Consider the following 21567-nt stretch of genomic DNA (forward strand, 5'->3'; position numbering starts at 1 on the left):
ATTATGTAACTATTTGAGTTCTTTGAGTTCTGATATGAATTACTAATCCCAAGAAAATTGAATCAATGAACCAGGCCGTTTGAAATAGCATACACAATTTATTCACACAGAGAATCAATGATAAAAAAAAAGAAAGGGAGGGAGAGGCCTGGGGGTGTGGCGCCGGAGATAATGGGAGATTTCGACAGATGAAAATCTGGTAGTTACTAGCACAAAAAGAAAGTTTTCCGTCGTAATGCTAGTCGATTTGGGGAGATTCCCTTGTAAAAAACCCAAGAACCAGCAAACATGGTGTTAAATCTGTAACCGTCCTCTTTCTTGATGATGCGGTGTTTGTGTCTCAGATATCTGAGACCACCAGTATTGGGTGACAGTGTTTGAAGTTGCTAAACCTGTTAGAAAGCCAAAGAAGTGAGGAATTTACGTAATGTTCTGTACTCGAAAATGCCCTTCCAGTGGACATCATTACGTACGGTGAGAATATTATTTTACATACATAGCCTTGGATGTTTTAATTACATTCAAACTTCATGTTATCAGATTTCATTATGGTACATGTTAAATTGGTACGTTCGGGAACTGTCCAAAAGGGGACACAGTCGTTCCATTCATTCCAAAGTTTTGAGTTACTTGGAAGTCAATTTTGTGCTGGGTTTATTTGCTCTACCGTACATATATCTTTATGATTCGGTACAATTATTTTTTTCATGTAATACTGTATTTGGTTTCCTGAATGTAATATTGTGAAACATGTTTACACTGTCAAGGGGAAGAGACCATTCTAAGCCTGGCTTCTTCCAGTGAGCCCCTTTTTACTTTTTGTTTTTTTTTCAAAATAGTTTCAAAAGTTGTTTAATTTAATCTTATTGTATTTGCATGGACAGATGGCAAAACATACACATTTCAATCAATCAATAAGATATGAAATCAATCAATAAGATATGAAAGGACAGAAATAAGTAAATGAGAAGTAAAAACTTCTTCCTTAATTAACATAAAAGAATGATAGGCATTAGTCAAGCTACATTAAATCACACACACACAAAAATAAAAGTATGTTTTTTGCTACACCATAAGATCAAGCATGTTTTAACATGTGTTTTAGATACAACAATAGACTAAGACATTTTTATATTTGTGTTCAACGTTGTTAGTCAGTGATTGAAAAAATTGGTTAAGGTTTGATATTCACATTTTAAAAACTTTAAATTGACTGTCCTTTTTTGTAAATACAGTATCTTATGTTACAATATGGGCTTCTGCAGCATATAGACCCGTAAGGTATTTCTAATTTTTCTTCTTTACAAAATTGGTGCAGCCTATAATAATAATAATAATAATAATAATTTCCTTGTATTGTCATTCTGTGTAACAATGTACACAGAACGAAATGTCGATTGCACCTGACCCGTTGTAGCGAGCCGATGCAGCCGCAGCCAACAGAGGGCGCCGCCGACCACTTTTTAAGTCTATAGTCAGATGTGCCGAATATTTGTTAGGTATGTGTGTGTATGACACAATGCACAGATTATTTGTTTATTCAGAAAATCTGAAATTTTAAATGGAAATGTAAAAATGAGATTCCATTGAAATTTAGTGATCACTGCCATTTTAAATAACACATTCGTGACTCTTAGCTTTCGCATTTTTTGTAAATCGTTGACCACAAACCGAGCAGGTAAAAGGTTGCTCACCAGTGTGGGCTCTGATATGATTTTTCAAACTGGTACTAGCAGTGAATTTGTCACCGCAGAGTGGACAGATGAACGGTTTCTCACCAGTGTGGGTTCTTGAATGTGTTTTCAAGGCCCCGTTCTCTGTGAAAGTTTTACCACAAACCGAGCAGGCAAAAGGCTTCTCACCAGTGTGGATTCGTAAATGTGTTTTCAATGACCCATTCTCTGTGAATGTCTTACCACAAACTGAGCAGGCAAATGGCTTTTCACCAGTGTGGATTCTGCCGTGTATTTTTAAGTTTTCCTTCCGATTAAATGTTTTACCGCAAGTTGAGCAAGGAAATGGTTTCTCGTCCGTGTGTGTTCTTCTGTGCCTTATCCATGCGGACTTGTCTGTAAATCCTCGACCGCACACTGAGCAAGCGTAAGGTTTCTCACCAGTGTGAGTTCTGATGTGTCTTTTTAAATCTGACTCCCAGGCAAATTTCTTTCCACACATCGAACAGGTAGGTTTCTCATCGGTGTGGGTTCTTGTATGTTCCTTAAGGAGGACCCTCTTTGTAAAGTGTTTATCACAAATTGAGCAGGCAAAATGCTTCTCACGTGTGTGGATCATCACATGGCGTTTCAAATTAGACTTGTTATGAAAAGTTTTTCCACACCAGGAACATACACAGCTTTTGCCGTCGATGCAACACGGATCATCACTTTTAGTCTTTTTGTCATCGTCAGTGTAAACCGAGTGGGACGTGTTGTCTGAGATTGGTGCCAACCCGCGGTCTGCTTGTGTCTCTTCATCACCTTCTTTTTTCATGTGACTTGAGACACCGCTTGAAGTTTCCACACATTTTGCCTCTTCATATTGACCTTGATCTTCACTCTTTAAACAAACCACGGTCACGGGCAAATCCGTGAAATCGTCCTCCTTTTTAACGTATGGTGGCAGCTGCTCCTCCTCTACAACATCAGGCAGCACTGGGTGCTGCCACCCAGGAGAAAGATATTCTTCACCTTCGTCTGTGGGACACAAATTAGACATGGTTTTGGAAAATGTGATGAAGCACGTATCGCTAAAAGGCGTAAATCCTTCCGATATTTTCCTTTATCAGCATTAAGTGCGTGAGTTTCGTTATTTTCATTTGAGTTTCAAATGTCATACTGCTTTTGAATGTGTCTTGATGAACAGCTTTAATGATGTTGCTCCTGTTAATGGCTTGTTGCTGTTGTCTTATCATAAAACGAAAGACACCAAAAAAAGTAAATGGTCTGCATTTACATAGCACTTTTCAAGTCAATGAAGACCTCCCAAAGTGCTTTACAATGTGCTTCACAGTTACCCATTGACCAGTGTCTGAAACTCATGACAAAAAGTTACCGGACACCCCGGCAGACAACTCTGAAAAGTTGCCTCCCCAGCCATAAAGTTGCCTGCCCCATTTTTTACAACTTAAAACACAATAAGACGACTCATCACAAAAAAAAAAACATTGTTGGAAAGTATTAAGGATTGATAATCAGAATATATAACAGAACAACCCTTAGTTTATTATAAATCTACTCATAACATTCATTGCATGTATATGACATCGCTGTTTTCCATCTGCCATCAGTATATAACTGAATTTACTCCTCTTCATTCATGCAATGTTTGCGTTGCGTCGTCTGCTACAAGCCACGTAAACTCCTCTTTCCACGATGCTTTTAATGTACGTTTACGTTTTGTAGCGTCATCAATTTTGTTAGCTTCTTTTCAATCTTTCTTCTGGGGCTGAGGTTTTGGCCTGATTCCTAACCACTTCTCCATTTTTCTCGTGTTATCTGTGTGTCTACTTTGGAAAATGATATGCAAATGCACGACTATATAACGCTCAGGGGAGTCCGAAAGAACGAAGTTATTCGATGCAGGCTTCTGATTGGCTGTCGAGTATGAAAATTGCCAAACAAACCGAAATTTCCTAACCTAACGAAGATTTCGAAATCGAAAATGTTTGATATTGAGGGAATAAAAAAAAAAAAAAGGAAGATTTTTGGGGGGTAAAAAAGCTGTCGGCCACCCGGGCAGAGAAGTTTTGTAAGTTGTACTCCCGACGTAAAAGATGCACGCCCCAGGCGGCCGGGCAGACGTTATATCAGACACTGTTTTATGTCTGCTTTATTTTGATTTGAGACTAATTCTTTGTGTGTGAATAAACCACTCCAATAATCATTTCAAATTTCCATTTTGGTCAAAGTTTACCACCCCCGGTTTTAAACAAATAATGTTTTTTTTAGATGCTCTGGAGACGAATTGTGTTTTGTGCGTAAAAATGAAGTGTGCAATAAAATCCCACCATCTCCTTGCTTTTGTCATCATCACAGCAATTCCTGATGCGCTAGCATTTCTTAGACACGCTTGAATAAACTCTTCTTTGTTCATTTTTTTCTAGGGTTTGGGTTTCCGCTTGGACTGTACTTGAAGCAGACTTTTTCTAACTTTCACCATTTTTATGTAACACCGACAAATAGAATTAGTTTAAAAAATTGCAGCGACGAGCGTGTCGTCCCTCTCCAACCCGTCCTTAAGCCCCCATTCCTTGAACCTAATATGTTCCGCCCCGGACAGCTCTACAAAGAGTAAGATAAAGGCAGAAACATGCAGAGGAATTTAAAGCATAAGGGCTCTTTGAACTCAGTTGGGCATTGTTAACTCATACTAATTAGATAATATATTATACTTTCAACCTTTTGAAAAATACCTTAAACGACACACCCCAACTTTAATGTTCAAAGGTTGGCATGTATGGGTGAGAGGACAGAGAAGGGAATAAAGTTAGGAATTAGCACAATACCAAAAAAATGATTCTAGTGTGAGTCCACCCAAATTTTCCAGTTTCCTTTGCCTGTCCAATAAACTGTAACATGCCCAACACTTTTTTTAATGATATAGTAGAATATAATGTATAATAAGTTGCCATTTCAGGACGGCACGGCGTGGTTAGCGCGTCCGTGGCACAGTTCTGAGGTCATAGGATCGAATCCTCCTGTGCGGAGTTAGCATGTTCTCCGCGTGCTTGCTTGGGTTTCCTCCAACATTCAAAAACATGCATTTCAAGTTAATTGGCCGGTGTGAATGAATGAGTGAGTTGTCTGTCCCTGTGTGCCCTGCGACTGGCTGGCAACCGGGTCGGGGTGTTCCCTGCCCACTGCCTGAAGATGGCTGGGATGGGCTCCAGCACCCCCGCGACCCTACTGAGTATAAGCAGTGCAGATAATGGGGGGGGGGGGGTTGTATAGGTTTATTGTTCTTTTTTCTTTAGCAATTATCAGTTATCCATTATCAGTTATATCATGATACATTTCAAAGCCAATAGGCCGAGACACTTGCTACCAGCTAAGAGGCTGAGTCAAGGTCCTAGCCAAACTGACACATGGATGGATAGAAGTTGCCATTCCACACTTATTATTCACATAGTGCCACACAAACAGCAACTTGTAAAATAGATGGCTTGCGACTGGTAAGCTTTAAGTTTATCCAAGATCTAGAAACACGAGTTGACCACATCGGTGTATGTATGTTTCGGTAGTCTTCATATCGACACCCCAGGTCACTTTGAAGCAATACGTGAGGATCTAAGCCCCCGATTTGATTCAAATGTCCTTACGTAACCGACTGTGCTTAATGCATAATGTATGTTTTTTTTTTGCATCATGTTATACTGAAATGTAACTTTGTGATCACCGTTTCAACATAGATTGTCATATCTCGGGGTCTATTGCATCGCTTATGAAAATAAAGAAGTGACGTACCTGCTGTGTCGACAACTCGAGATTCCTCAAGCTCATCACCCGAAAGTTGAACTTGTCCCTTGATCTCCTTTTGCAATCCCAAAATATCCACTTTGTACTCGATTTTTGTTGTTGTGCACATTTTTTCACCGAGTCAATCAACAAACCTGTCTGCTTTGTTAGCAACGTTTAGCTAACGTACTCCAAAAATAAATAGGTCACACAATGCCGGGAAAATTCCACCAACATAAAAGCAAGATGACCAGGCACAAATGCAATAATTTGGCATCGATTGATTTGATTTATTGGGAAGAAAAGCTTAAGCAGTTTGATTCGGGAAATGAGGCGCGCATGCGCAGAAGTCATATAAGCTTCCCTTGTCTACGGCTACCACATTTAAACAAAACACATTTCCAATGGATGCGCAAATTGCTTAAACACATTCGATTTTGCAATACATGACTTTGCAAAAGCATTTGGAATCATCTCGGCTGGTGTCTGCATGCCATTTAAATATCAGATTGGTGAGGGATTCCAGCATATATGTAGCTCATCTGTGAATATCACTATGTTTGGAAAAATCAAATAAAATAGCTCATCAAAACAATGATTAAAAGGGGAAAGGTGACTGTTCCATGAGTGATGTCTTTATGGAAGAAATGTGTTGACCCAACTGCTATTTGTTAACAAATTCGAGACATTTCCTTTAAAATAATTCACAGGATATAACCCTCCGGAATGCATATTGTAGTCAACGGGGTTGGGTAGGGTTACTTTAACTGGATTACTTTTAATTAATTTTGGAATACTCCAATCCCAAATATGCTAATAAAAGACAAAAGAAACTAAATATGAATAAAATGACTAAATTTTGTGCAGGCTTGGGGAGTAACGGAATACATGGAACGGCAAAAATGATTTTGGCAAGCTGTTTGGATTTATTTTCATTTTGTTTCTGTCGCATTTTATGTTCGTTTTGCCAGAGATCAAAGCCAGGAGAGAAAGCTTACCACGTGTTGTGAGTCATCATTTTATTCATATTTAGTTTCTTTTGTCTTTTATTAGCATATTTGGTATTGGAGTAATCCAAAAGTAATTGAAATTAATCCAGTAACCCTACCCAACCCTGGTAGTCAAGTCAAGTCAAGACATGTTTATTTGTGACGCCCTTAATCACAAAGAGTCTCAGAGGGCTGCACAGACCATAGATTATTGCAAACCACAGACTATTATGACACTATCCCCTGATCTAAAACCTACATGAAGGCAAGGAAAAATTCAAAATCCTCAACATGAGGTAAATGAAGAAACCTTGAGAAGAGACCGCGCATGAGCTCATCCCCCTTCCAGGATGCAAGGCTGCAATGGATGTTACAATAACTAATACTACACAGATATTGTCAACATGAAATATAGGTTATTCATATGCTATAGAGTAGAAGTGTGTTTTAAGCTTAGATTTAAACGTTTCCACTGAAGTTGCGGATCGAATCTCAGGGGGAAGAGCATTCCACAGCACCGGGGCCCGAATGGAGAACGCTTTTGTATGCACCTTTTGTTCTGCTTTCCTACAAACTGTAACATTTATTTTGTCATCATCCCTTGGTGAAAGAATGTTGGTCTGAAATTCTTAATTTTATTGCTGATAAAATTGACAATGGGGTTTAATTATTTTGGAAAAATATTCTGTTTGGAATATTTGACCCTTAGAAATTTAAATCAAAGCCAGAAGAAACTTTTAAGGTCAATTTTAGCTAGATTTTACATACATACGTGCAAATTCTCAGGCATAGACATTTCTTTCATCAAGTTGCAATGTGAAATAAAACAATATATTGTGTTCATTGAGATTTTCCCTAATCAAAAGGTCATTAAACTAATAATATTTGTAAACATTTTGGTATTTTCATATAACTGGTATTCACCCCAAGCCATATTTATCAATCTTTATATCTGTTTCGTTATTCAGCTGATAATGATGTTACGCAATGTTGCAATACCATTTTTGTATTGAAGTGTGTATGCATTATTTCTAATTAAATATCTTATTTGGATGCATTAAATGAAATGAAATGATCTGCATTTATATAGCGCTTTTCAAGTTAATGACTTCCCAAAGCGCTTTACATTTCCCAATAGCGGCTGTGATCTGTGCAGCCATGTAAGGCGCTAACCTGCTTATTGGGGGTATTATTATTGGGGTTCAGTGTCTTACCCAAGGACACTTCGGCATGTAACACGGACAAGCCGGGATTCGAACTGGGATCCCTTAATCCTAAAACGATCGCTCTACCTACTGCCGCCCCATTAGGGAAAACACTTTGAATATAATTAATATATAATTGAATATTGCAAATACAAACAGAAATGGCATGGAAAATTCACACACCAACACAAAGCTAACGATTTTTAGGAGACCATAAGGTACTGGAGAAAAACAGACAAAAAGTAAATAAATAAAATGAAAATATTGTTTTAAAATAAGGTACCTAGATTACAAACAAAAATGGTTTTATATTAGCATAATCAGACAAAGAGATATCATTTGCTTACAAAATTGGAGCATGCAATGAACAGTTTCACCTGCTCATCAAGTTGCACTGGACTGTAAATACAGTTATAGGTGGCCGAAAAATTGCCTGAGAAAAATGGAATGCAACTAAAAAAATCGACCACTAGAAGGTTTTTGAACTACACAAACATCAACCTGGCATTTTCAATAGTACGTTTGGTGCCTGGTAAGCGCTGATACAAATGTCCATTTGTGTTTTGTATTTTTTATTATCAATTGTGTTTCAATAAACATCACAAAATGAACAAATCGACGGAAACGAAAAAAGGATGACAGGATGAAGCCAATGGCTTTTTAAGAGATCCGTCCCCATAATAACTTTGCACGCTTTCAATTTAATTTGTTTATTTCACTCTTAATAGGTGAGTGATTATGGTGAATCAGATGGTTGGATGAGAAAGGATGTGTAGAGCAAATAAGCCCAGCACAAAATTGACTTCCAAGGAACTCGGAACTTTGTAATGGATGGAACGTCTGCATCCCCTTTTGGACAGTTCCCGAACGTACTAATTCACCATGTACCATAATGAAATCTGATAACATGAAGATTTGAATGTAATTAAAACATCCAAGGCTATGTATTGATAAAATAATGTTCTCATCGTGCGTAATAATGTCGATTGGAGGGGCATTCTTGAGTACAGAACATTACACAAATTACTCACTTCTTTGGCTTTCTAACAAGTTTAGCAACTTCAAACACGGTCATCCAATACTGGTGGTCACAGATATCTGAGACACAAACAGATATCTGAGACCACACCCAAAAGAGGCATGATCCGGTCAAGCGTCCCTGGTCCATATAAAAACAGGAACTGATCGATAGCTTGTTCTCTTTTCTTATACCTGGCTGGCTGGTTGGTCTCGCAGGTGGCCGCGCCAAGCGGCCGTGCTGGCCTGCACGGTAGCCTTGAGTTCAGCACGTCGGCCATACGTTGTGACCATACGGAACATGAGATGAAACCTCTACGCAACACCAAGAGGACGGTTACAGATTTAACACCATGTTTGCTGGTTCTTGGGAATAAGCGTTTTTTTTCTGTACAAGGGAATCTCCCCAAATCGACTAACATCATAGCAAAAACTCCCATAATCTCCGGCGCCTCCCCCCTCCTTTTTTTGTATCATTAATTCTGTGTTAATATATTGCTTGTGTGCTTTTTCAATCGGCCTGGTTCTCTGAATCCATTTTCTTGGGATTAGTAATTCACGTCAGAACTCAAAGTAATGACTTAATTTATTTTTTATCAGTGTAGGAAATTCTAGCATACTTCAGAGAAAAAAAAAGATATATGGTGGAGCACAAGACACACCTAGAGGCAAATGTATTTACCGATTGCAGTAAAGAATAATTCCTTTCAATTAAATTGAAGCTAAAAAATCCCTACAAATTTAACCTTTAAATATTTTTAACTGGATTCAAGCTATACTTTTGTGTTGTTGTTTTTTAATAAAAAAATATGTTGTATGACTGTTAAAACTAACCTGATACAAGTACAGTGCATCCGGAAAGTATTCAAAATAGAATAAAAATAGAAAACTAAGAAATTACATTTATATAAGTATTCACAGCCTTTGCCATGAAGCTGAAAATTAAGCTCAGGTGCATCTTTTTTCCACTGATCATCCTTGAGATCTTTCGACAGCTTATTGGAGTCCACCTGCAGTAAATTCAGTGGATTGGACATGATTTGGAAAGGCACACACCTGTCTATATAAGGTCCAACAGTTGAGTGTGCATGTCAGAGCACAAAAAACAAGCATGAAGTCAAAAGAACTGTCTGTAGACCTGCGAGACAGGATTGTCTTGAGGCAAAAATCTGGGGAAGGATACAGAAAAAATTCTGCTGCTTTGAAGGTCCCAATGAGCACAGTGGCCTCCATTATTCGTAAATGGAAGACATTTGGAACCACCAGGACTCTTCCTAGAGCTGGCCGGCCTTCTAAACTGAGCGATCGGGTAAGAAGGGCCTTACTCAGGGAGGTGACCAAGAACGCGATGATCACTCTGTCAGAGCTCCAGCGTTCCTCTGTGGAGAGAGGAGAGCCTTCCAGAAGGACAACCATCTCTGCAGCAATCCACCAATCAGGCCTGTATGGTAGAGTGGCCAGACGAAAGTCACTCCTTAGTAAAAGGAACATGGAAGCCCGTCTGGAATTTGCCAAAAAGCACCTGAATGACTTTCAGACCATGAGAAACAAAATTCTCTGGTCTGATGAGACAAAGATTGAACTCTTTGGTGTGAATGCCAGGCGCCATGTTCGGAGGAAACCAGCCATCGCTCATCACCATCCCTACAGTGAAGCATGGTGGTGGCAGCATCATGCTGTGGGGATGTTTTTCAGCAGCAGGAACTGGCAGACTAGTCAGGATAGAAGGAAAAATGAATGCAGCAATATATAGAGATATCCTGGATGAAAACCTGCTCCAGAGCGCTCTTGACCTCAGGCTGGGGCGAAGGTTCATTTTTCAGCAGGACAACGACCCAAAGCACACAGCCAAGATCTCAAAAGATTGGCTTCAGAACCACTCCGTGAATGTCCTGGAGTGGCCCAGCCAGAGTCCAGACTTGAATCCGATCGAACATGTGTGGAGAGATCTAAAAATGGCTGTGCACAAACGTCTCCCATCCAACCTGATTGAGCTTGAGACTTATTGCAAAGAAGAATGGGCAAAACTGCCTAAAGATAGGTGTGCTAAACTTGTGGGATCATATTCAAAAAGACTTGAGGCTGTATTGGCTGCCAAAGGTGGATCAACAAAGTATTAAGCAAAGGCTGTGAATACTTATGTAAATGTGATTTCTTAGTTTTCTATTTTTAATAAATTCAAAAAAAGTAAAAAAAAAAAAACGTTTTCACATTGTCATAATGGAGTATTTTGTGTAGAATTTTGAGATAAGAGATTAAATTAATACAATTTGGAATGAGGCTGTAACATAACAAAATGTGGAAAAAGTGAAGCGCTGTGAATACTTTCCGGATGCACTGTATATGTATAACAATTGTGATAAGGAACGATTCCTCTTTTCCATGTAACACACGTTTATTATCATATGGTTTCCAGAATGTAATATTGTGAAAAGTATAAAGACTGTCAAGGGGACCAGACAATGAAACTGTGAACAGAGGTTAAACATGTTCATCAGGAAGATACGAAAGGTGGTTAAAAAGATCTAACAGCTTGTGGAATTTGCCTTTTATTTGCCCAAATAAAAGAATGAATGACAACAGTCAAGATACCGTATATTAACACATTAAACCACACACAATAGAACAATATAAAATGATAGTTTAATGCTACATACCACGATCATACATGTTTTATCCATTGTTTTAAGATACAAAAATAGAAAAAATAAAATGAGAGATGCAGTTTTTATTTAGGTTTACAACATAGTTACAGATCAGTTGAAATGTATTCAAGGTTTTCTGGATGCTGTCCTTTTTCTGTAAATATCTCATGTTACAATGTGGGCCCCAGAAGCCTATATAGTCCCACGTGGTTTCTCTGCAAATGTTTTTTACAATTTTGTGTGTCTACATGTCTGTATGACAAACTATTTTTTGTTACTTAAGTAAATCAGAAGATTTTAACAAAAATATTCAAATGAAATCAAATCAAAATGTAATGATCACTGATATTCTCATTAACACACTCGTGACTCTTAGCTTGAGCGATGCTCGGAAATCGTTAACCACAAACTTAGCAGGTAAAAGGTTGCTCAACAGTGTGGGTTCTGATATGATTTTTCAAACTCCTATTAGAAGTAAATTTGTCACCACAAAGCGGGCAGGTGTAAGGTTTCTCACCAGTGTGGGTTCGGTAATGTATTTTCAAGGTCTCATTCTTCGAGTATGTTTTACCACAAACTAAGCAGGCGAAAGGTTTCTCACCAGTGTGGGTTCTTAAATGTTTTTTTAAAGACCCACTCTCTGAGAATGTTTTACCACAAACTGAGCAGGCAAAAGGTTTATCACCGGTGTGGGATCTTGAATGTATTTTTAAGGTCCCCCTCTCAGAAAACGCTTTACCACAAACCGAGCAAGCAAAAGGTTTTTCACCTGTATGGGTTTTTATGTGTATTCTTAACTGTCCTTTCCGATTAAATTTCTTACCACAAGTTGAACAAAGAAAAGGTTTTTCACCAGTGTGTGTTTCTCTGTGCCTTACCCATGATGAATAGTCAGCAAATCCTCGACCACACACTGAGCAGGTGTAAGGTTTCTCCCCAGTATGGGTTCTGGCGTGTCTTTTTAAATATGACTCCCAAGCGAATTTTTTTCCACACACTGAACAGATGTGTACTGGTTTGTCACAGCTGTGGGTCTTTAAATGGTTTTTCAAGCACCAACTCTCTGTGAACGTTTTATCACAAACTGTGCAGGCAAAAGGTTTATCACCAGTGTGGGATCTTGAATGTATTCTCAATAACCCCTTTTCTGCGAATCCTTTACCGCAAACTGAGCAGGCAAAATTATTCTCACCTGTGTGGATTCTGATGTGAACTTTTAAATGTCCCTTCCGACTAAATGTTTTACCACAAGTTGAACAAACAAAAGGTTTTTCACCAGTGTGTGTCCTTTTGTGCCTCATCCATGTTGAATAGTCTGCAAATCTTCGAGCACACACTGAGCAGGTGTAAGGTTTCTCGCCAGAGTGGGTTCTGATGTGTCTTTTTAAATGCGACTCCCAAGCGTATTTCTTTCCACACACTGAACAGGTGTGTGCTGGTTTGTTACCCGTGTGGGTTTTTGTATGTGCTTTGAGGAGTACCCGCTTAGTAAATTGTTTATCACAGACAGAGCAGGTAAAAGGTGTCTTACTCTTGTGGCTCATCACATGCCGGTTCAAAGTAGACTTGTTATGAAACGTTTTTCCACCTTCAGGGCAACATGTCTTGTCACCTTTGGCCTTTTTGCCGTCCTTGTGTGACAGGTCGTCTTCATCTGACATTGGCGGCAACCAGCTCTCTGCTCGTTTCTCTTCATTGACGCCCGTTTTCATGTGTGTGCTTCTGCCACTACTTGGAGGATGCATCAGTTTATTCTCCTCATACTGACCTTGATCTTCAGTTTTTGAACAGGCTCCAGTCATAGGCAACTGTTTGAAATATCCTTCCTCTTTAATGCATGATGGCAGCTGCTCCTCTTCTTTAATAGGAAGATGCTCCTCTTTAACATCAGGCAACACTGGTTGATGCCGCCCAGGAGAGGGATAGTCTTCATCTTTGTCTGTGGGACACAAGTTGGACATGGTTTTGGAAAATTCAATCTGTGATTTGGATGTTGAATATTGTATTCAACAATATGAAACAGATCAAATTGTATTAACCATGTGTTGCTAGAAAGCATACATCCTTGACTTTAGTCTGGCAAGCATCTTTAATGTTTATGCTCCTGTTAATGGCTTCTTGCTCTTTTCATATAATGAGCGCTTCCTAGATATCCTCATGTCTAACTAGTGATTAGATGTGATTTTTACAAAACGTAAACATGAAGTCCTAAAAATGCGTGTTATGTACATCCCTAACGATCCATCTATCCATTATCCTCACCGCTTATCTTCAGTAGGGTCGCGGGGGTGATGGAGCCCATCCCAGCTATCTTCGGGCAGTTGGCAGGGGACACCCTGAACTGGTTGCCAGCCAGTCGCAGGGCACACAGAGACAGACAACTCACTTGCTCATTCACACCTAGGGACAATTTGGACCGGCCAAATCACCTGACATGCATGTTCTTGGAATGTGGGAGGAAACCGGAGTTCCCGGAGGAAACCCACGCAAGCACGGGAAGAACATGCAAACTCCACACAGGAAGGTTTGATCTCACGACCTCAGAACTGTGCCGCACACGCGCTAACCACTGTGCTGCCGTGCTGCCCCCTAACGATCGAAAAATGTTTTTCAGGGTTCACACACACAATTGTAATGGCCAAATTGAAGCCTATTTTCAATTTATTCAATACTATTAAATAAAGAAATCCGGTGTGAATCATGTATTTAGCAGGACCAATAATTGATCTGCGATTCACATATGCGATTTTTAATCCTGCATATGTATTTATCAAGACATCATTTTTACAACTTGAGTAAATCGCTAATTTTGTTGTTTTTGAGACAGCTTCCTCTCCATATAGAGTGCTGTTCTAAATAATAGCAGTGCAATGTGACTAACTAAGCAGAACATCTCAGGTTTTAGAATATATTTTCTTGTTACATGCCAAACAAGTTATCAGTAGGTGCAGTAGATTCTCAGAAAATAAACAGGACCCAGCATGCTCTGAAGGCTGTGCAATCGGGCAAAAAAATCAAAGGGGTGTGTTGAAAAAAATAGCAGTGTCTGCTGTTGACTGTACATCCTCCAAGTTATTTTGTATTTTCGAAGAAGGTAGGATTTAGCAATCCTAATATTTTGTTGCATGACCACATTTTCTTTTTATAACTGCTTCAGATCTGTGTGGCATAGAGTCAACCAACTTGTGGCACCTTTGATTTATTTCACTCCACGATTGCTTAACAACATTCCTCAATTTATTTATTTATTGGTATTTCTTCGCAATCAGCATTTTTTGATATCAGTCCACGTGTTCTTGATTGGATTGAGATCTCAAGATTGGGCTGGCCACTCCATAACATTAACTGTAATGGTCTGGAACCAAGACTTTGCTTGTTTAATGGTGTGTTTGGGGTCATTGTCTTGTCGTAACACCCATTTCAAGGGGATGTCCTCTTAAGCATAAGGGGATATAAACTCTTCAAGTATCCTGACATACACATACTGATCCATGATCCCTGGTATGTGATAAATGGGCTCAACACCAGAGTAGGAGAACCATTCCCAGACCATGATACTTCCACCACCATGCTTCACCGTCTTCCATATGTACAGAAGATTGAATTCAGAGTTTGGCGATCGTCTCACTCACAGTCCATAGCCCCGGGACCCAGAAAGGACTATTTTACCTTCATCAGTCCACAAAATGTTCCTCCATTTTTCTTTAGACCAGTTTATGTGTTCTTTGGCAAATTGTAACCTCTGCTGCACATGCCTTTTCTTTAACAGAGGGACTTTGCGTGGGACTCTTAAAAATAAATTTGCCTCACACAGAAGTCTTTTAACAGTCACAGCACTAACAGGTAACTGCAGACTGTGTTTAATAGTCCTGGAGCTGATTATCGGCCAGCCTTAGCCATTCTGGTTATTCTCCGGTCAATTTTAAGAGTTTTGTTCCGTTTTCTTCCACGTGTCTCTGATTTTTCTATTCATTTTAAGGCATTGGGGATCATTTGAGTTGAACAGCAAACAATTCTTTGCACATTTTTATAGGTTCTTCCCTCTCCTATCAACGTTTTAATCAAAGGACGGCGTTCTTTGAGCAGTGTCTTGAACAACCCATTTTCCTCAAATGCATGTTCAACCTGTACTGGCTTCAACCTTAATAGGTGCCACCTGATTCACACCTGAATCACATGTTTTTGTTTTTTTCTTCCCCAAAATTGAGGAACTATTTGCCCAATTGCAGTCTTTGGGGCATGCCTATTATGAATGCTGGGTCTTGTTTGTTTTCTGAGAATCAACTGTACCTACTGGTAACTTATCTGGCATGTAACAATAAAAAAATACTAAAAACCAAGATAATTACTTGAGTAAAGGTTAGTGCATACCGTTTAGTGTGTATGAATGCAGTGCCATTTTTGCCAAATGGGGCAGCATCGAGCACACATATTTATACTTAGTTTTTCGTTGTTTTTTGGCCATTTTTGGGAAAACCCCTTTTTGTTTTTTTCCTTCCCCAAAATTGAGGAACTATTTGCCCAATTGCAGTCTTTGGGGCATGCCGATTATGAATGCTGGGTCGTGTTTGTTTTCTGAGAATATACTGTACCTACTGGTAACTTATCTGGCATCTAACAATAAAAATATACTAAAAACTAAATAATTACTTGAGTAAAAGTACAGTGGGACCTCGCTACTTCGCGCTTCGACGTTCGCGGATTCAGAGCTTCGCGGGCCTAAAAAAAAAAATAATGATATAAAATATATATATTTTTTTTTTGTTTTCTTTTTTTTTTAAACATTTTTGAAGGGGCGTTGCTACTTCGTGGTTCAACGTTCGCGGGTTCAGAGCTTCGCAGGTCTAGAAAAATAATAATAATAGAATAAAATAATTAACAAAAAAAAAAAAATCTGAACCAGAAGATGTTTTTTTCCTCGGACATCTCGGACTATTCTGATGAGGATTTTGAACCTGATTGATTGGCAGAAGGGGGACAAACGGAAGAAGTTTCTGAAGACGATGAACCGAGTGACCATGTTGAGGATGAAGACATGGAGGACGGTCTGGGAGACGAGAATGTGCAATATTGTGGAGGATGTGTGTGGACGAAAGATTTGGCGATCCAAAAATAAAAAATATATATGGTCTCCATCACCTGAAGTGGCTGGCCACTTTGTGCGTCCGACACTGCCGGACCCCAGGCCACCTTTGTCCCCCATTACTCACATCAGTAGCCCCGTCACCGCAATTTTTGACCACATTGTTGCAATAACTGGCTTACGAAGGAAGAGTACGATAATTCGCCAGACCACGATGACCGCACAGCAACTCCGTGCATACTTAGGACTCACTTTAGTTGCAATGTACAAATGAAAAGATGAGTCTACGAAGAGGCTGTAGACAACGAACTGGGTCGATCAATATTTGCTGCAACGATGTCCGTCTTCAAGTTTAGGGGGTAAATTAATAAATAAACTAAAATCGACATTTCTAAGATATGGGCGGGGCACCTGTATGATGCGGCAGGGGTAAACCAGTGAAAGCTGTCGGGCCCTGTTGTTGAACAGAAGAGTGTGTTGTGTCACTCTGACCTGAGTGACATGCCCGCTTTCTTGTGTCCCGTTTCATCTGGAGGGACGAAAGCATGACCAACTTGGGTGCAGAGGTGCTTAACATGTTTGGGTGTTTGGGCATTTGGGTTGGCCATGGTCCAAATATTTGTGTGTGTTTTTTTGCTATTTTTTCCCCTTTTAATTTATTTTTATTTCATTTTCTTTGTTATTGTATGTGTTTATCTTGCTGTCGGTCACCCCTCTTGAGGGATATGACCAAGGTAGATAGATAGATAAAATCAACATATATATATAAATAGGTCTGATGCCACCCATCATTTGGAGTGGTTGGAAGTCAAAAAGTGACTGAAATATCACACTTCAAGGTCACGTCTAAATAATGTACACCGACATGCATTGTGCAAGGTTTTTAGGGAAACTTCTATTGTAAGGAAAAAAAATGCATGTATTGGAAAAAAAATTGTCACCACTTTTTGACTAATACCGTGATCTCATGTGCCTAATAACATAAGAACTGCCATACCCATGTTAATGCTTATGTTGACAAACGAGTGGCACGAAAGTAAACACCCTGTCCACGCCAACACACCTCCTCACCAAATGATGGTAGTAGCCCTTTGGCCACTTTGCCTATGGCTTTCTGTGACAATTCTAGCCCACCCTGTTACCGACAGGGCGACTACATAAAAAAAGGAAAGTTGACTGTGAGGGCAGTCGCTTACAAGACAAGTGCAAATCGGGGTAACAGCATGAGAAACACAAATACAAAGCTCTATTAGGCCATTTGAAATATTCACCAAGAAGTTGGATGTACAGTGTTCATTTTACCTCTGAAAAGTGATGAGTCCCGGGGACTCGCATGCTCAAAAATCTATGGGTCCCAACAGAGATCTATGGGTCCCCAAAATTTAGTGTTATCGAGGTTAAAATTGTAAATCGGTGACAAATATATAATGAAAATCTATATATTCATTCGGTTTTAATCATCAAATTATTAATTCATTTTCTGCATCAAATTATTGTTGGTAATATACCGTTTAAAGGGATCACCACAAACCTGTCTTCTTTTCATTTTCTCCTTTTATACTTCCTTTTTTCTTAACTTCTTTATACAACATAATAAATGGTAATATAATGGATCAAAGCAAGTAAGCCGTTTGAGAGTCGGCTCTCTTGAATGAGTTGAGCCGAAAAAGTCGGTTCCCTAAAAGGGACTTTTCACCACACAACTCGAGATCGGCGTGCAGACGAAAACTCGAACCGCGAAACCAAAACAACATCTGCCGGATCTGCCAGACGAAAAGTTTGGAGTGCGGTAAATCTTTGTTTAAAAAAAACGTAATCGGGAAATAATGACAATTTTGTGTCAAAAAAGTTGCGTCCCGGGGACGCACGTTGATTTGAGACTATGCGTCCCCAGCAAAAATGATGCGTCTAAGACGCAGGGACGCGGGCAAATGAGAACACTGGATGTATACAGTTCAGTGAGTTTTCTTTATAGTCACTTTTAGGATGTATACTGTCCTAAGGGGCGGGAGGAGGAATAAAATGAAAAACTAGGTCTGATGCAACCCAACATTTTGAGTAGTTGGAAGTAAAAACTATTCACAGATGGCTTATCAAAATGGTTATCAAAATTTAAGTTCACGTCCAAATAATGCACACTGATGTAATGACCCTTAAATCATGTACGACACAAGGGTCCAGTCACGCGGTTTATTCCCCGCATTCAACAAATAATACAAATAAGTCAGGGCGTCTGCGCACGACTGCATACATCTTCAGCACTAGTTGATATAGCTGAAGGTACGGCAAGTGCAGAAGCCCATAAAGTGCCAAACGAGGGACACAGTCGCACACGCCCATGGCTTACCAAATGAACGAGGTACCAGAGTTTTAACAGCAATGCAACTAAAACACAGATTTTGTGCGGATTCCAAAAAACTCAAAACAATCACATTTCAACTCTATTACACCGACATAAATTGCGTCACCCAAAAAATGCATGTCACGAAGGTCCTTGGACTTCAACATTAACTTCATTGCCATAGATTTTGACCTCTCACTAATAGGAAATGTCACTTTGTGATCACCACTTCAGCACAGATAATGTCGTATGTCGGGGGTGAACTGTATCACCTTACGAAGTAAAAATGACGAACCTGCTGTGTCGACAACTCGAGGTTCCTTGCACACCGCATCCGGCAGTTGAACTGGTCCCCTGATCTCACCACGCGACCCCAAAAGATCCTTTTCGTGCATGACTTTTGATCTCGTTCGCATTTTCACGCTTGATGCCTGCTGAGTCAAAAGTAACAAAAGGGTCTCCTTTGTTAGCACCGTTTAGCTAACGTACTCTAAAATCAAATATGTTACACAATGCCGGAAAGCTTCTACCAACACGGAAACGAGTTGACCAGGCACAAATGTATTCATTATGCATTGATTACCTCGAGTAAATTAGGAGAAAATGGAGTGAATGAAGATGCTTGTTCCACTTAGCTAACAGAGGAGGCCGAATTCCGTAGATATGCGACGCGCATGCGCAGAAGCCCAGTGAGCCAAGGTCCCTAACTACGGCTGCCACGTAAGAACAAAACACATTTAAAATGCAAGTTAAGTTAAGTCACATTTATTTGTATAGCCCTTAATCACAAAATGTCTCATAAGGCTGCACATGCCACAATTGCTACATCGTTCTGATCTGAAACCTGGAATACAATAAAAAATCAAAAACCTCAGCATGAGTAAGATAAGAGACCTTGAGAAGGGGCCACAACTCCAGGATGACAAGGATTCTTATATTTTGGGGGGATGAAATCATTGACTTTCTACTGATTTCACCTCAATTCAACTTTATTTATTTGGATTAACACAAAACGTAAGTACAATTTTGATTTCAAATTAAATTTTTACTGCACATAGCTATATTCGTTCTCTTATACTTGTAAGCAGGGTTGGGTAGGGTTACTTTAACTGGATTACTCTTAATTACTTTTGGATTACTCCAATACCAAATATGCTAATAAAAGACAAAATAAACTAAATATGAATAAAATTACAAAATATTGTGCAGGCTTGGGGAGTAACGGAATGCATGGAACGGCAAAAATGATGTTGGTAAGCTGTTTGGATTTATTTTCATTTTGTTTCTGTGGCATTTTATGTTAGTTTTGCCGGAGATCAAAGAGATCAAAGCCAGGAGAGAAAGCTTACCACGTGTTGTGAGTCATAATTCTATTCATCTCATTAGCTGCACCGCTTATCCTCAGTAGGGTCGCGGGGGTGCTGGAGCCCATCCCAGCAATCATTGGGCTATTCATATTTAGTTTCTTTTGTCTTTTATTAGCATATTTGGTATTGGAGTAATCCAAAAGTAATCGAAAGTCATCCAGTTAAAGTAACCCTACCCAACCCTGACATACAATTTTGCATTAGGGAGATAAAAAATCTTACTCAGATTTGAGTCAGAATGCTTTTATTTTTGCATGCACAAGCAAAGAGATATCATTTGGTAGGAAAATTGGGCTATGTCACGAACAACTGAGCTCAATGAGGTGCATGGCCGAAACCATGCCTATCACAAATGGAACGTAACAAAAGAAAAAAAAATCAACTCCCAAGGGTGGTCTGACTACACAAACAAACGTCTACTTGGCATTTTCAAACAATTGACTATCGAGGGGAATGGGCGCCACCAGGCTGTACTCGCCCAAGACACACCACAGGAAATGGTGCCCCTATGACTCTAGTGGTTAAAGGAATAAGCACAACATTAAAACCAAATTCATTTCATTTGTTTATTTCAGTCATTATATTTCTGTGTGTGAAAATGTTTAAACCAATGGTTTGATGAGAAAGTGTAATCTTTACGTATTTAATCTGACTTTATATTAAGCCATACGTTCCATGTCATCTTTTCTCAGAAAAAATAGGTTATGTGAATGTGTTCAGGTGAATCTAATTTGAGGTAATGATAAGATTAGTCCACCGGGTGGAAACATTTGCTGGCTCGGAGTGGGATGGGTGCCACCAGGCTGTACTTGCCAAAGACACACCACAGCAAAAAGTGCCCCTAAGACCCTAGTGGTTAAGGGATGCATCCTAGCACCCACCCATCCAATGTTATAATCATTTGATTTCGTTAATGTATTATTAAGAAAAACCTTTACACTGCTAAGGGGACGGGAGCAGGATAAGCCCCTCTTTTTTTCTTTTTCTAAATTGTTTTATACATTTATTGAATGTTATTTAAATGTAACCTTGTATTTGGATGAACGGAAGAGAAAATATATATGACAATTTATCAATAAACTGTGCCGTTAAAACACCTTCCAATTGCCTCACCTTTTCACAGCATTTGTTTCACGTTAGCTTTTTGTAGACAGCATGTCCTCTTGATATTATATATTTGAAAACAGCCATAGTCTTTTGGAAAATTAGACGCAGTTGTTTCGGATTTCGGTGAAAAAAATAATACTCCGATTTGCACTTGTCTTGTAAGCGACAACCCTCACAGTCAACTTTCCTTTTTTTATTTAGTCGCCCTGTCGGTAACGGGGTGGGCTACTGCCATCATTTGGTCAAATGGTAATTTATTTTATACCGCAGTCTACGTTACTGGCAGGCCACATATCATTACTTTTATGACAGAGGCCACGGGCCAGTAAAATTTTGATCACGGGCCGTAACTAGCCCCCG

The 21567-nt window shown here is 39.4% G+C and overlaps 3 protein-coding genes across 3 annotated transcripts in view; all 3 read right to left on the reverse strand.

The window, feature by feature from the left end:
- Nucleotides 1-21567, reverse strand: part of LOC148366413 (NMDA receptor synaptonuclear signaling and neuronal migration factor-like) — a 254375-nt gene that overhangs the window by 29411 nt on the left and 203397 nt on the right. The gene's annotated exons all lie outside the window — the stretch shown is intronic.
- On the reverse strand, nt 104-5786 carry LOC148366418 (uncharacterized). The gene is made up of 2 exons (XM_088336864.1): nt 5463-5786; nt 104-2693 (listed from the first exon to the last, which is right to left on the reverse strand). Exons 1-2 carry the CDS (start codon nt 5581-5583, stop codon nt 1612-1614), a joined length of 1203 nt encoding a protein of 400 aa, XP_088192990.1. The 5' UTR covers nt 5584-5786; the 3' UTR covers nt 104-1611.
- Nucleotides 11378-19456, reverse strand: LOC148366419 (uncharacterized). Its single transcript, XM_088336853.1, has 3 exons — nt 19317-19456; nt 19029-19167; nt 11378-13248 (listed from the first exon to the last, which is right to left on the reverse strand). The coding sequence occupies exons 2-3, from the start codon at nt 19147-19149 to the stop codon at nt 11720-11722; spliced, it is 1650 nt and encodes a 549-aa protein (XP_088192979.1). The 5' UTR covers nt 19150-19167; nt 19317-19456; the 3' UTR covers nt 11378-11719.

Source organism: Urocampus carinirostris, chromosome 5, assembly GCF_059441175.1.
Source record: "Urocampus carinirostris isolate Australia breed hairy pipefish chromosome 5, RoL_Ucar_1.0, whole genome shotgun sequence".
NCBI lineage: Eukaryota > Metazoa > Chordata > Actinopteri > Syngnathiformes > Syngnathidae > Urocampus > Urocampus carinirostris.

Bases quoted from the DNA above. Each gene is read 5' to 3' on its own strand.
- LOC148366418 (XM_088336864.1), bottom strand. From the start codon at position 5,583: ATGTGCACAACAACAAAAATCGAGTACAAAGTGGATATTTTGGGATTG. The intron at 2,694-5,462 runs GTACGTCACTTC...TGTGTCCCACAG, and splicing joins TCGAGTTGTCGACACAGCAG to ACGAAGGTGAAGAATATCTT.
- LOC148366419 (XM_088336853.1), bottom strand. From the start codon at position 19,149: ATGCGAACGAGATCAAAAGTCATGCACGAAAAGGATCTTTTGGGGTCG. The intron at 13,249-19,028 runs GTTCGTCATTTT...TGTGTCCCACAG, and splicing joins TCGAGTTGTCGACACAGCAG to ACAAAGATGAAGACTATCCC.